The 14,625-nt window shown below is 32.3% G+C and overlaps 2 protein-coding genes across 2 annotated transcripts; one reads left to right on the forward strand and one right to left on the reverse strand.

Annotated features, from left to right (window-relative positions):
- Positions 1 to 2,666: 2,666 nt before the first annotated feature.
- HELRODRAFT_183986 (hypothetical protein) lies at positions 2,667 to 7,289 on the forward strand (the record flags this gene model as incomplete). Its single annotated transcript, XM_009013997.1, has 9 exons — positions 2,667 to 4,130; positions 4,200 to 4,329; positions 4,509 to 4,568; positions 4,626 to 4,843; positions 5,066 to 5,194; positions 5,331 to 5,379; positions 5,463 to 5,560; positions 5,670 to 5,930; positions 6,057 to 7,289. 9 exons carry the CDS (start codon positions 2,667 to 2,669, stop codon positions 7,287 to 7,289), a joined length of 3,642 nt encoding a protein of 1,213 aa, XP_009012245.1.
- Positions 7,290 to 10,443: 3,154 nt separating this feature from the next.
- HELRODRAFT_92246 (hypothetical protein) lies at positions 10,444 to 11,976 on the reverse strand (the record flags this gene model as incomplete). Its single annotated transcript, XM_009013998.1, has 5 exons — positions 10,444 to 10,780; positions 10,975 to 11,124; positions 11,223 to 11,434; positions 11,665 to 11,779; positions 11,915 to 11,976. Coding segments are annotated over 5 exons (876 nt in total), but the record flags the coding sequence as incomplete, so codon positions are not given.
- Between the last annotated feature and the right edge of the window lie 2,649 nt (positions 11,977 to 14,625).

Below are 14,625 nucleotides of genomic sequence, written 5' to 3' on the forward strand. Positions count from 1 at the left end.
AAAAAAAAACACATAACAAAAAATACACCACCAAGTAGAGTAAAAGAATAGTCCCTAACCTACCTATGTAACTAAATTACCTTATGCCCTAGCCTACCTATATAATAAATTAATTTTTAATCTCACCTACCTATGTTTCATTAACTTAACTCAAGACTCATGAAGAAAGAGAAAAAAGAGTAAAAAAGAACATAAAATACTACCACACAAACAAACATGATGTATGTATGTATGTATGTATGTATGTATGTATGTATGAGCAACCACTAAAGAACCCACCTAAAATATAAAAAAATACAACATACAAACACACAAACCACAGACATGCTAACTCTATATAACTCTATATAGCTCTATATAAAATAAAATTAAATAAAAATAAATAAATTAAAAAAATTTAAATATAAAAAAATGAGATCAGGCACTCCGACTCGAGCGAAGCAGAAATGCCTGATCTGATTTCAACACTTTCTAAGCTTCTATTTATACTCGTTTTAACCATACATTTTCATCATTTCAATCATTCACATCAGTAAAAAACTTATTTAATGTATGTACTACACTATTATACAGTCTTAACCAAAATTTTTCGGAGAGAATTCAAAATAGTTTGAGACCACACCTTGCTTAACATCCGATTCCAAGCCGAGACAAGCCAAGCCAAGTCAAGCTGTGCCAATATGCGCAGATTTATAAGCGCTTTTATATTAAAATTTTGCTCGCTTTATATATATATATATATATATATATATATATATTTTATCTAAATTCATTGTAAAAGCAACAGTAATCAGTGCTACATATGTACGCACGCTGTTCAAATTTTTAGGGGAGACTTCAAAATAGTTTGAGACCACACCTTGCTTAACATCCGATTCCAAGCCGAGCAAAGCCAAGCCAAGCTAAGCCAATATGCGTAGATTTATAAGCGCTTTTATATTAAAATTTTGCTCGCCTAATATATATAGGGCCTATTATATAAATTCATTGAAAAAGCAAGAGTAATCAGTGCTACATATATACGCACGCAGTTCAAATTTTTAGGGGAGACTTCAAAATAGTTTGAGACAAACACCTGGCTTAACATCCAAGCCGAGCCGAGCCGAGCCGAGCCAAGCTGTGCCAATATGCGTAGATTTATAAGCGCTTTTATATTAAAATTTTGCTCGCTTTATATACGAATATCTCAATATAACAAATTCTCCATCCTATTTTAAAATTTTCTTTGATGCTTTTTAATCAGTCAGGTCACAAAAATCATTATCGATATCGCGATGAAAATGAATTTTTTTTAAATGGTTGATAAAAGTAACTAGCATATAGTAAAATGTTTAAATTTCTCTGAGAGAATTCAAAATAATTTGAGACTACACCATAACACAACTGTAACATTGTAAGTGGTTCTGCGTATGTCAGAGCTGCAATAATAAAGACTAATAAAAAAATTTATATCAACGTATATATATATATATATTTCATTATTTGCGTATGACACTTGGTCATTTTTTTTTTTTTATTATTTAAAAATCAGGATCTGACAGACGCAGAAACTGTAACAACATGCAAGGCAGTGAAACAAAATTAAACAAATAAGTGAGAAAATAAATACAAAAAGTGAGGAAGAGAAATGATAAAACATGAAAAATAAAATATTTGATATGAATTTAATGCAACCTTTATTTATACCGGCTGATTAACTAAAATGCAGTAAAATAACTACTGTTAACATGACGTCCTTTTCTACAACGATTTCGTAAGGGAGGGGGAATTAAAAAAAATAATGGCAAATTAATAAATAAAATGTAAAAAGAATGACTATTTGGCAACTGTAGGATGATGAATTTTGCCCTTTCGTACTTTGTCCATTAAGTCTTCCCAAAAACTGGTGCCGCATTGATGAATAAAAAAAGATAAAGGAAAGATTCTTACCCTTAGCGTTGCATGCAACTTAAATTTTTTACACTTTGTTTTTTTTTTATATTGATGGGTCAGTAACCAATTTTTGCCCTAAATACTTAAAAACCATCTGCTGCTTCAAACAAAATCTGACAATTTCTGAATGTTTTAAATCATTAAAGAGCAGACATCTGATAATTGATTAATAATTAATCATATAATTATTTATAAGACACTTATAAACTTGAACTTCAAATCTATTTCGGCACTCCATCAATATTTGGAAATCTAAAAATATTATTATGAATCTCGTGTTGCAGGCATCTCTTGTCCAGCCTCCACCGCCATCATTCTCCTCGCCAGATGGACTGAGGAATGAATAACTTAGTATAATTTAGTTAGCTAATTGATTTATTAATTAATTTTAAATGTTCTTTTTGCACTCACTGATTAAATAACTAACTGAACCAACAAATTAATTTATGCATTTGTTTTGTTCATTTTATTTTGTAAATTTTTACTATTTGTAAGTAATTCCTGTAAAAATTCAAAAATCAAATAAATAATAAATTTCTTTTTAATTAAAATAAATTATAAAATGGCATATTTTCATATAGCTATAACTATTTTGGCATTTTTATTTTTGTTATAATATTAAAAATTAAATATAAAAAGAAACATAAATAAGCTATGCAAAAATATAATATATAATTATTATTTATATTTTTATAAGCATGTCAAAAATTTTTCATTTAAAATTTAGATCTAAAATGTCAAGTCCCACAATTGGAACCTGTCCCCAGTTCACACAGCATGCATGGAAGCAAGATTTCTGCGCTAATTGCTCTAAACCAAAAGCTGTCCACAAGATGAATGATTTCATTGTTGAAGCTGAGGTTTGCAGCAGTGCCAGTAACAACAATAATAATAAATTTCAGTTAAATTCCAAGGAAGATGCTAAATCAAAATTCATTAATAACCCGATTCAAAAACCTGACAAACCAGTGAAACCATGTTATTTATTGCACAATAGCCAACAGAAAAATATCAAATTAGAAAATGCCTCAAAAAGTATCAAAAAAGATACCAGTCATTATTACCAGGTTTATGACATAACTGCAAAAGGTGCATCAGGCAAGCCAGTTGATTTAAATTCCACAGATGATGAATCTCATTGTGACAAAAATTCTGATGACAATTTAGTAGATAGTTACTGTCCCATGGCAACTCCTTACACAGTTGTTGATGTTATCACTTCAACGCTCGAAAAAAATCGCCAGTTAGCGAAGGCCAAACAGAATCTGCCAACCAACCTGCCACCCAGCCTGCCTACCACTCCAGCACCTGACTACAAGAGGAAGTGCATGACAATTGGTCGAAAAGATTCCAAACAAATTCTTGCTGATGTTGTGGATAGAAACAAACTGATGGACAAACCTTCAGTCAGTGTTGATGGTGAACAGAAAATGAACAGAAAAAATTCTACTGCTGTTCATGTTGATGAGAACATTAAAGAAAGCAATTTCTTTTCTCCTGAGCATTATAAACCAAGATTATATGAAGAAATTGATGATGAATTTCTGGAAAAAGTTGCCACTTTACAAAATCAAAAACTTCATGATAAAGAGGAAGAAAAAGATGAGGCTTCAAATGGTGAAATTGTTGATTCACTCACTGCTCAAAATGATCTTAATGCTAGTGGGGTTGATAGAAATAAAAATGTTAAAAAAAAACAAGATGCACCAAAAAGATCATTCTTTCAAAAATTACTTGGTAGAGGAAACAAAGAAATTGATGATAACAAAACATCAAAATCTGAAAAAGTTTTGAAGAAAAATTCTTCTTTAAATGATGTTTTAGCAGATGAAACAAATCTTAACAACTGTGACATCGTATCAAAAAAATCTCTTGACCTCCTAACAACTTCAACTCTGGTTGACAACCAATCACTCAAATGCACTTCCTTGGCTGTGTGCTCAAACATGAAAAGTTCCTTATATGAGAATTCCCCAGAGGTGGATGTGGTGAGTAGAAAGTCTCAAATTAGTGAAGATTTTGTGAAGGAAGTTGAAGAAAAAATAGAGACACTGGTCAGGAAGCAATCATCAAATAAGATGACAGTGCAATCATCATCATGTGAACAGCTAGATTGTAGAGCCAGTTGTGATAATCTGAACAATGATGCAGATGGCCTTGGGGACTTTGATAAGTTAAAAACTTCTTCAAGCAAAAATGTTGTTGTGATGTTAATGTTTATATTTTTTTAAACTGATTCATTTAATGTCTTTTGTTAACTTAATCAGATGATGGGAACCTCAATTGTTTGCCAAACAAATGAGCCAGCATCAAACATCAGATCAAGTACAATAATTGGCGGAGGAAGTTCTACGTTAAAACTCACTTCAAGTAGGAAATCTATGACTACAGCTGAAGGTTTATTTTCAAATCATTTCAATCTCATGATTTCATCCAATTAATCAATCATTTTTTCCATTCATTTTGTTTATTAATTAATTTATTTTAATTCATTTATTTATTTATTCAGTATTTACATTTCTTGCCATCTATTACAATTCATAAAAAAATGATTCAAATTTTATTTATTGTAACAGCAAAATTAGCCCGCAAAATGCTGGTAGCTCCTCCCCCTCCACCTCTATCGACCAATCCTGGTGCATCAGTTTCTCCCATTCAATCAAATATTAATTTAACAACCAATAAACCATCAGTATTAAAATCAAGTGAGACTATTGGGCCAGTATCCAGTCAATCACCAACAGATGATGTTTTCAAATCCCCAGCTCTGACCAATAAAACATCTCTCATCGATGGATTTATGGCTGATTTAGATGAAATTTTGAAGAGAGATGGTTTTGGAGGAGGGGGAACAAAGACTGACAATGCATCAAACACTTTACCAAATCTCTTGTCAAAGCATTCTGATAAAGTAATTATTTTTTTCGTTTTTCTCCTTTTTCACCTTAGTTTAAATGATTTTCATACATTTCATTGAATTTTTTTAATAATTTAATTAACTAATCGTTTTTATTTATAAAAAAAATTTAGAATTTGAAAATTGTAAGCATGACAACTGGCAGACTAACAACATCATCAACTCATTCAGCTGTAACAACATCATCAACAACATTTCCATCATCAACAACAACAGAAATCTACAACAACACACTGCAGCAACGTGCTTTGCCTGACTTACCAGTACATAATGCAACTGCAACAACAGCAGCTACAACATCATCTTTTCTGCAATCGCCAGCTCATAGCACTTCATCTGATGGAGGTGAATGTAACTTGTATGAAGTTTTGCCACAGGCACCTCCTATTCAAAGTATTCATTCATTTTCTTACATTCCATTTTCATTATTGTATTGGCCATTATTATCATCAATCTCCTCATTTGAAACAATCCCAACTAGAAGTACCTGTCGTTCAACTTCCCAAACCTGCCCCCAGAGCAGCCATCAGGTCGGTTACTATGGCAACCAGAAAATCAAGAACCAAAGATAAATTAGATGCAAGTATGATTATGATAAAAAGCAGTATTGCAGATCATGATGATGGCGATGATGTTAATGATGGGAACGTGAAAGGCTTGAGCTGGAAAGCAAGCATGTTGAACAGCATTAAACTGGAAGACTCAGTTGAGGTCTGTTTGATGCTGGAATGATGCTCTTTTAAAATAGATGGAAATAAATAAATATTTATAAATTATGAAAATAAGCAAACTTAAAAGATTATAAATTAATAAATTACAGAATCGGTTTAGAGAGCTTTCTAGATTCACACACAGATCTCTACAAAATTATTTAAGCACCTCCATGACAACAACCGGTAACCATGGCAACCGACATATAACCATCGCTATTGAGGAATATAAGACAATGGAAATGGTCATAATTAAGAAATTGGAGAGTAAAAGTGAACCAACAGTAAAGCAGGGTAGTGCATTATTCTATGAGATGGATGTTTCAGATGTTGAGGCTCTCCAACAACACACCAACTCAATTGTCATCATGGTAGGTGAAATTGGATTGCTTCATATAACCATTGGCATTGTTTATTATTATTGTTACTGTTATTTATAATTTTGTATTAATTATTATATTCTAATGATGATATGAAATCTTGGTAATAAACTTCAGGTCGATGGACCTCAGCAAACACTTACCCAGTCAAACAGCAGAAACAGCCAGACTTTTGTTGTCAACCACCAACTAAAAAATGTTGAACCTCTTCATAGTTTCCACCTCACAGCACCATCACGCACAACAACCACCACCGTCAAAACATGCTGGGATCACTTTACACCATCGAATCCTACTGATCAATCCAACATCACTCTCCACATTCTGCCCTACAGCAAAATATTTCAACTGTCCACTGTCATCTCATGTTCAAAGAAAGAGATATCGACACCAATCACTGATAAGTTGTGTTACATGTTGCCATCAAGCAAACATTCATTATCAGCTGCTGCAGCATCTTCATCATCATCTTCTCCATGGAGGTGGCTTGCCATGACAATGTTGGGATTGTTGGATGATTTGGTTGAAAATAAAGATTCCAAAACTAGTCTTAGAATGGAAGATGTGATATTAGCTCTTCCTCTGTCGATGCATCCAATAAACAACAAATTGACAGATGTTGTATTTTCATCTCATCAGATCAGGATGGCTAGAGATGGTGTTGATAGTGGGAAGAATGCAGAGATTGTGAAGAACAGATCAGTAGCTGAGAAACAAATTATAGATGATCTAATCAAGCTGATCAAAAGTCTGATAGAATTAGTTGCCTCCTGCAAGAAACCAACAACACCACCCACAGTGGTTTGCCTAGATAAAAAACAACAACCATTCCATAAATCACAACTCTCTTCCAGCCATACCAACACTACTAGCAACAACAACAACACTGACGTTGACAGCAGCAGTACTAACATCAAAAATATAAACTCAACTGGTCTCTCCTCCTCTTCTTCTGATATGATCACAGCACAGGCCCTAGTTGAATTGAAATGCCAAAGGTTTATGAAAAAGATAGAACGCGTCATTCATACTAACGATTTAAAAGTATGGACAGATGTTATGAAATTAAGAAATTCCTTAGAATTATGTTTTTGGGGTCCGGAATCAGATGAAGATTTGAAGGTGGCAGCCATTGAACCTAATCGACATGAGATTTTGGGTGGGTGGTTAAGTGTCAGCCGGGGGCAGGTCCTGACAGAACTTATGCAATTCAATGACACTCAGCCTAAAAGTTTTAATGATGATTTTGAATGTTTAAAATTAAGGTGTGAATGTGTAAGGAGGGCTGAATTTTTAAACAATTGTAATGTTGATATCCTGCTTGATGCTATTAAATGGATCTTCTTCTGATTTTAGTGGGGAATATTTCTACACGTTGTTTATATGATAATTTAATTTCATGTTAAAGCACATTTTTTATGTTATCATGTGTTCAGTTTAGTGTGGAAGAATATTTGTCTCTATTTTCATTTCTGAAAATATCTCCACAAAATGAATGTGAAAAATATATATATATATATATATATATAAATATTTATTTTCATACATTCAATTTTGCATGTGACTAGTCTCAGTACATTCAATTTATTATACAAAAATATTTCCGAGTCTTCAATTGAGAAAGTATTTATAGAAGTCACGTCACAATCGTGAAGTTTTTGTCATCCATTTATGTTGGTTATTAGTTTTCTTACAAATTTTCTATTCAGTCACTTTCTTTTTTCGTTATTCAATGTTATTTTATCAACACACATTTATATATATGATGCTGATTAATAAATCAATCAGTTCGTTTATTTGTGAAATCAACCAGGTATTCACAACGGATCGTCATCATACTGCTATCAAGAGCAGTTCCATACACACTAATAAATGCATATTAAATCTTATGCATCAGCATATACACTCACATATTTTTATTAACTCTGTTATAATTTCATCCATTTTGAAATCATGTTCATGATCTGCGGGAACAAAATTCCTTTTTGTTTTGTATTGCACGTATTATCATAATATGTTACTTGTTCATTTATTGTATACTTAGATTTGCATGCATGTCTTTTCCTAGGTCTGCTACAGTCATTCACTTTTGTTGCATTTCTTCCTTTTTTTCCATTCAGAATTTTTGTTAAACTTAACAAATGCAAAAAAAATTGTAATAGTTTTCAAGTTGGTTCATAATCATCATTTTGATAATCCTATTGCAATACCATCATCATCTTCACATCATCATTATCTTCAAATTTTCATTTGTTAGATGCGGATATGTAAAAGGCAAACATTTACACGAGTTCACATAAATCTGGTCATTATAATTACTTTTCATTTTCAGTTATCTTTTTTGAATTCTCAAGTCATTTATTTGTTTATTTATTCATTTGTTTACCTCTATCCACTTTTGATGATGACATTCAATTTAATTTCTGTTTGTGTACTTTTGTGATTTATAAAAATATGAATATTTTTATAAAGTTCAGTTCAGTTCATGAACACCGTAGTTCAACCTATTGTTTATACATTCGTTATTTCGATAAGCAAACAATCAATCTATCTATCTGTCTGTCAATATTTCTATAAATTAAAATGACTTACGTGGATACTTATTAAAGTTAATAAAATATAGTGATAAAAAGTTAACCAAAATTCAGAAAAAATAACGTTGAACCTGAATAACGTCGTCGGATTAGTAGACGAACAACTACTGAACTTCGGCAGCAGCATATCCTCAGTGTTACATTGTAACGTGTATTAATGAATGCATACACTCCAAGTTGATGCATTGGCGAGCCGAGTTCACCAAAACTCATTTAAAATGCTCCAAATGAAGTAAGGAGTAGATTCTATGGACTAACATTTTCAAATCAACGTACTCACAAATTTATTAAAAAATTATAGTCTAAAGAACCCCGCACAAGATATCAAAACGATAAATTGAAAATTTTTACGTTTTACCCATTCGAGCAATAATCGTTACCAATGCGATGCCTCATCAAATGTGTGAATATATAAATGATTGAACAATTCATCATTATAAAATAAATAACAATTATAAAATAAATACAATTTGATGAATTTACAATGCAAATTGTCACAATTACAACATAGGAATTGCAGAAATAACGTAAAAGCATCCATACAATTCAATAACTGAATAAATAAGTGAAGAAGCGGTAATAGAATGTTGACGGTTGCATTTGCACCTACTACCTACGCAGTATACACAATAATAATTACATTACACGCAGAATAATATTTTACGAAATAATACTGATGATAAAAGTTTACATTGAAATTATAAACATCACGGGAAAACCAACAGTGAATAAAGGATAATAAGGCAAGTAGAATTCATGCCCTCACACATTCAATCTGTTGTTAATAGCAGCTAATCCGTACATAATTCTCAGCTTAATTATGCCCATTAACAACCGACCGACTATGATGATGATATTAGGTGCTGCATAAGAAACCATGCACAATTATAATCACGGCGTTCATAATGCTTCGTAGTCATAAAAAGAAGGATTAAACAAACGTGGCGGGCCACTCATTAAAAATTATGCCAACTGCAACCGACAAATTTAAGTCAAAACACGAATATTTCCGAGTCAATAAGAATTATTACAATAATAAAAAGTAATAATAATGATGAATAGTAATAAGAAGAATGGCTATGTGGTAATGATAACGAGTTTAATTGTGCACATGTCTTGCACGGTGGGTGAGTGTGTAGGTGATCATCTGACAAATGGCTAAACATTAAAAGTAAATTACATAAGATCATCTCGCTTAATGGATAGAACTAAAAATCATTATTGTAGTTGTTTCTTAATACTAACAGTGATTGTGATAATAATTAAATAAAATTTCTTAATTACAAGAAATAGTAATGACAAAGATGATTTTGTAACAGAAGGCAAATTGAAAAATGAATAAAATACGAACAAACTAGAATTTAAAGTTGTAAATGAATTATGAAAAAGATGAAGTAATAATCTGTTTCACACAAACGCGTTTGCACAAATAAGTGTAGGAAAATTAGGCGTGCATACCGAGGCTATTATAGCGTGGACTTTTATAAAAATAGTTGAGAATGAAATTTAAAAATGGAAATATTTGATGAAAAAATAAATAAAGAAATAAATTGTTAACCATAGAAAGTCTGTTTAAAGGCATAGCTACAAGCCAAAGAGTATTTATAGGAATGTTCATTAGAATTAAATTTTAAAAACATATTAACAATATAATATATAAATAGGTAAACTAAAAAACACACTACAATTTAATAGAAAAGAATTGTTTAGGTGTAAAGAAAAATGAATCACTCAAATGATCAGTTGCCACTTCACCTACATTAGAAGCCCAACAACAAATCTGTCGGCCATAAAGTAAAATGATGGATTGGTAGTAATTATTAACAAAAACAAAAATAAGTACATAAATAAATAATTAAGAAGTTAGAGGCGGTAGTGAAAGCAGTAAAAGGTTGTGATAGTTGCTGTAGTTATGATTGTTGATGCTGATTCTTCAAGACTCCCCTGGCAGCTATGATGTTTTGTTTCAGCGTGACTAAGCCATCGTCGAGTTCGAGAAAGGGGTGATCCAATAATTGATCGGCCGAAGCTCGCTTGTCGACGTCAACCTCCAAACAAAGATCTAAAAATTCTTTCAACATCTGAGAAACATTGTCGACTTCTTTCAGCTGAGGTTTGCCATTTGCAGCGATGAGGAAGAGGGCTTTCAATGGAGTTTCATTGAGGTACGGAGGCTCGCCATCCAACATTTCAATTATCATGATTCCCAAGCTCCAGATGTCCACTTTGTAACTATACTGCTTTCTGCTTGTCAACAATGATTATAAAAACTATCCTTTATTTTATTTTTAGAACATATTAGAATATACAAAACAAAGAAATTAAAATGTTAAAATAATGGAAGTGAAAGATGTGGAAATAAAGTTATAAAAGAAAGACTTGAAAAAAAAAGATGAGAGAAGATGAAAAAAATAAAAATAGAAAGAAAGTATCTAAACGACCTTGAGACAACCTCTGGGGCCATCCAATATGGCGTTCCTACCATCGTGTTCCGCTTGTCCTTCTCAGGAGTTACTTGAGCACAAAAACCAAAATCGGTCAACTTCACTTCTCCATTCATGCCGAGCAGAACATTGTCACTTTTTATGTCTCTGCAATTGAAGATTCAACAACATCAGCCAACAACTACATTCAACAGCATGCAACTTTATTTGTTCATTCAAAAGCTGGTATAAAAATGTTAAGAAACCTGTGTATGATATCATGTTTATGAAGAAAAGATAGAGCTCTTAAACAACGCTTGCAAATGCCGGCAATCTGAGCTTCAGAGAGAACCGTTTCAGTAACGACATCTGTTAGTGCGCCTCCATCTAAATACTCCATGACCACCCACAGCTCCTTGTTCACTAAGTAACTTTCTATGTAGTTCACTATGTTTTCTTGATGTCGAGATTTCATAACCTTTATCAAAATTGATAATGAAAAGAAATTAAATCACTCATCTAAAAAGGTTAATCCTGCAATGTAAGCTATGCATTATACATTAAAGCATTAAACTAATATCCATTCATATTTATTGCTCAGTAGCATGTCCCTCTCTCCGTGTAAAAAAAAACATTTTCTCTTCCTAGCGAGCACAACATTCTCAGAAGGAGCAGAGAAGTCACAGCTAAAACAAAAAGCAGGATGACCTCTATTTCAGTGATGATGAGTTCTTTTTTTGGCTGATTGTCCAAGTCCATCTTTTTGATAGCAACTGACTTTCCTGTTGTGGTGTCCATCGCTTCAATCACTGTTCCCGATGCTCTGATGATGATGATGCAAAAGTAATAATAACTATCAACCAATCATTAAATCTTTGTAATTTATATTGCCCTATTTCAATAGCTGTCAATGGTGTTTTTCAAAGTTTTTACAACACAAATGATAAGTTGCACCAACCCTGATCCAACTTTTTGCTTAGTGATGTACTTTGACATGGGATCACCTGCAGTTACCAGAGACCCTTAAAAATTAATAGATCAATATTTATAGTGATAGTAAAGTTAATAAGTGATTACCAATTTTGAACAATGACTAAATCTTGAAATACAAAATAGATTAAGAATTGGAAGGAAGTAAAACAAGCAATGAAAAAACTGACTGAGAATTGTGATAACTTCATCATCTGACAACTTTCCTGAGACAGAACGTTTTCTCAGTGTCGGTCTCTTGCTCACGTTCGAACTCATATCATCATCAATCTGGTTTTAGGATTACAGAGATTTACACAATTCATTTGTAAGACAAATTTTTGTTTTTGTATGCAGTTGTTTTACAATTTGTTTTTATTTTATAATGATACATGTCTATATCTTTCAATTATAGATATATTTTTATGTTTGATCATGTTTTACATGCCAACCTTAATTTTGCCTAATTTGTCAGGCAATGCAGGGGGCACATCATCATCATCTTCCTCGTCACTTATTTTTGTCTTGTTGGTGTTGATGTCATCATCATGAGAAGGAGAAAGTTTCTTTTTTTTCTTCTTCAACGAACTTTCCTCCTTGCTACTCTCATTTAAATCTTCACTGCTTGATTCTGTCATAACCTTCTCTTCTGTTCTCAGTTTTTCTTTTTCGTTGCATACTGCACTCAATTTATTTTTATCAGCTGGCTCATGCTTCTTTTTGCTATTACTCATTAATATTAAATCTTCTACTGATCGAGTGTCACAGATATATTTCTGATCATATAAATGCCGGAGAGCTTTATCGTATGTTTTTAAAGCATCAATGACAGCTCCAGGGTTCTGTTGTTGTTCATTTAAACTTAAAAAAAAAATTAACCATTAAATTAAATATAAATAAATAATCACATGACAAGTATTGAGTATCTAAAATGATTATAAAGTGACGATGGATGATAACCTCTTTTCTACGCTTACCTACCTGATGTCTGATTGCTTGAGCCAGGCCTCCCAGACTGGAGGAAGTCCCTGAATCTGGCCAGTGGATTGATTGAAGCCCACATGCCACTCATGTTTGACGTTCGTTGGCATAGATATGGACATCGTCGGAGAATCGTCTGCGCTCCCTCCCGACTGATTATGCTGCAATGACGACGACGAGTTGCTTGGGGTTTGTTTTTTACGGAAACCAGAAAAAATTTTTGAAATTTTAGAAGACATCTTTTTAAATATTTATTTAAAGGTAAATTTTTTAATAAAAATGTTAGCACAATTTCCGCATGTTTGATTTGTTGACGTGAATATACAAAAGAGAAAAACAAAATCGATGTGAGAGTCTTGTATAAAATTAACAGGATCTCAGAAAAAAGTTTAACTTTTGTAGAGATGTGCTGTTCGCTTTACAAAAATTTGTGTGGATCACAACATTATTAGCTTAGTTAAAGAAACTCAAATGAATTTTATGTACAGTCTACGTATCAAATACATCGACGCAAAGTTATAGCAGCACGTACATAAATAAGTAAAAGATTTTGCCTGTAAACAAGGAGGCCAGCCATATTAAGCATATCATTTTTTTATAAATATCATATCATTCATAAATTTTGTTAAATATAATATTTCTTTAAGCGTAAACAATTACCAATCTACGAAACTTAACACAAGTTTGTTTCATTTCAATCGAATTCATGTATTTTGATTGCTATTTTTATCGAACATCAAAGTGCCTCTTCTAAAATGTCTTGGAGTCAAACACTTTAATTAACCTGTCTTTAAATATTTATTTTTTCGTTTATGTTTGTGTCTGTACATTTAAATTAAATTTTTTTGCAAAGATAAATTCACAAGCGCCCACTATATATCAACACAAAAGTTTTTAATGAACGACTAATTTTCGGTCATAAATAAATTGCGACGGGAGAAAGTTGCGTCTACAGACCAAACCATATCAAAAGAGTCATTTACTTTCATTATCTCCCGTATTACGTCACACGTTACGTCACGAATTGCGTCATAACTACAAGAAGGTATGCGTTTATTGGATATAAATATAATTTGTGGGAAAAAAGAGTGATGAGTGGATATGGGCGATATTGAAGCTTGGTAAAAAATTGCCATATCTATGTGGTCAGCAAATTTTTATTTACGTTGAGAAATTTTTATATTTATATCTATAGAATGCTAATTCTGGTTTGTGTGGCTTGCAAAATTTTAACGGTCATAAATAGTCAAATAAATAACATTTCGTGTTCTAAAATTGTTATTATTATTATTATCACTAAACTTTTGAAGTGGCCGTTGAGAAATGAGTTGCATTGTCAAATAGGCCTAAGTCATACGCTTCGTCGTCTGTGGTCTGGTGTTGTTGTGATTAGTGTTGATGCTGTCATCGTTGGGGTGTCTTTACTGATGTTGTTGTTGTTGTTTTTATGATGACTAACATTGATCATGCTATTCACATATTTTCATTATCCTCCGGCGAATAATTGCCAGCTGATCAATAACTTTCAAGCGCAAAAAAGCAGAACGAACGTGCGTGAATGTGGACTGAATGGAATGCAGGTTGTGTCGGATCGGATCATGCCTACTTCAACAACAACATTCAAGAACATGCAGCCACGATAACACAAATACATACCTACATGTATGTTAATCGTTGGTACATAGATACACATCTACACACATATATAAATACATAAAT

The sequence above is a fragment of the Helobdella robusta genome, assembly GCF_000326865.2.
Source record: "Helobdella robusta unplaced genomic scaffold HELROscaffold_127, whole genome shotgun sequence".
Classification (NCBI taxonomy): Eukaryota; Metazoa; Annelida; class Clitellata; order Rhynchobdellida; family Glossiphoniidae; genus Helobdella; species Helobdella robusta.